Source organism: Drosophila montana, unplaced genomic scaffold, assembly GCF_035044405.1.
Source record: "Drosophila montana isolate Dmon_TW-CO22-7 unplaced genomic scaffold, ASM3504440v1 contig_3217_1, whole genome shotgun sequence".
Taxonomy (NCBI): Eukaryota; Metazoa; Arthropoda; class Insecta; order Diptera; family Drosophilidae; genus Drosophila; species Drosophila montana.
The window spans coordinates 2,491,266-2,493,018 of NW_026998097.1; the positions used below are offsets into that span (position 1 = coordinate 2,491,266).

The following is a 1,753-nucleotide window of genomic DNA, read 5'->3' on the forward strand; positions in this document are numbered from 1 at the left end:
ACAGGTCAGGGTGTTACTTCAGGTCTAGAAGTAAAAAACAATGGTGAATGGAATTGAATGCTGTTATCATAACTATGAGAAGTTAATGAGAAGGCAATGTAGTTTCTACTCCTATCTATTGTTGATTTAAATGAGATGTCTTCCTTTATGTGGAGATATTCATAAAATTGCGAATTGCTTAGACTCGTAGGTCGATTTTTATTTGGCCCATGATGAAGTACATTCAGATATTCACTACAGTAGACGAAAACTATATACTAACACGATTTGGCGTGGTGTGGATTTGTTTGGTCTGGTTGAGCTTGGCTTACTTTTGATCTGAAAGACCGTTTTGTATTAGGAGCTGACGAATACGCTTGCAGCCCATTTCCTCGACATCGAGCAGTGCTTCCTCAACTATGTAAGAGAGTGTGTTTTCGTCCAGGGTACGCTGCTCCAAGCGCAACTCGTTCTCTAGGCAGGTTAACAGGTCGGCACGTTCAAAGGGGCGATAGTTAATGATAGTTGTGTCCATGGGCAGCTGCTGCAGGAGCTCAAATTGTTGCCAATAGTATTGCATATCCAGATTGAAGATGTATACCACGAGCACAGTTTGGTTGGCTGCCACAGTGGGATCACCCTCGCGCTCATGCAGCAGCCTGTTATAGATGGGTACAAAGCTGTGATCGCAGGGCGACATATTGTCAATGATCAGCAAATTCTGGCCGCAGTCGGATAGCTGCTCGACAAAGTTACGCATCATGTTAAACTTGTGAGCGCCATCCGGCACATAGGTGCTCCACGAGTAGGTGTGCACATTCTCCGGCCAGGGGAACTGTTGCCTTAATGCCATTGCCGTAAGCGTTTTTCCCACGCCGGGCGGACCCAGCAGCGCCACGGATTTCAATGGCCTTTCGCTTTTAACGGAGCGTTCCAGGCGCGCCAGTGCCTGCTCCTGGTTGAGCACCTGCTTGCCAATTTGGCGAAACATTCGCATGGTGTCCAGACGCTGGTTGCAGTGATAAGTGTGCAGTGATCCATCTACCGGAAATTCGTCTTGGGCGCCCGCACAGTGGCTGCCCAGGCCCAGGAGGCCCGACACGCCGAGCCACAGGGCCTCTAGTGTGCCGGATAAGCCTGAAGCCTGGCCTAGCTCATCGGCTGGCGACGACTCCATGCTATGGAACCACAGCACCACCAGCACTGTGGCCATGCCCGTGACTATCATCAGGCCCTGTACCATGTTCGTTTGTTCGGTGCTCCGCAGCTGTTGCCGATACGAATGACAGCTGGTGTTCCGCAAGATGCCCCGCTTTCGTGGATCCTCAAAGTCGCCAGAGAGTCCAGATTCCTGGGGCTGTATGAACGAATGGCGGGAGTGCATCCTGCTCGCGGCTCTTTGCATTACAATATCCTAATTGTTAAATTAATACACGAAATTTAATTTTAACTGATGGAGGCGCACCAAGAGAATTGAATAAAATTTTTAGATTGAGGTTAAAAAAATATAACAAAACATAAAAATTGTCAGCTCTGACAGACGTTTCCACTCATTAGGCTAAACATTGATGTAATTTAAAAAGGAAATGCTTCAGTCGACAAACAAGACTCGAATTCAGTGCGAGGAAAGCTATAAATATATATATATATTTCTATATAAAACATTATATAATTATATTAAACATCCATTTTTCATCTAGGCTGAAAAACTTTACATATACCTTATATAAGGCGATAACTCGCCTGACTTGACAAAATTCCCAAAAATGAAAAT

At 45.8% G+C, this 1,753-nt stretch overlaps 1 protein-coding gene across 1 annotated transcript; it reads right to left on the reverse strand.

Annotated features, from left to right (window-relative positions):
• Positions 1-239: 239 nt before the first annotated feature.
• Positions 240-1,522, reverse strand: LOC135433299 (uncharacterized). Its single transcript, XM_064689312.1, has one exon. The coding sequence runs from the start codon at positions 1,382-1,384 to the stop codon at positions 308-310; it is 1,077 nt and encodes a 358-aa protein (XP_064545382.1). The 5' UTR covers positions 1,385-1,522; the 3' UTR covers positions 240-307.
• Positions 1,523-1,753: the final 231 nt, after the last annotated feature.

Bases quoted from the DNA above. Each gene is read 5' to 3' on its own strand.
- LOC135433299 (XM_064689312.1), bottom strand. From the start codon at position 1,384: ATGCAAAGAGCCGCGAGCAGGATGCACTCCCGCCATTCGTTCATACAG.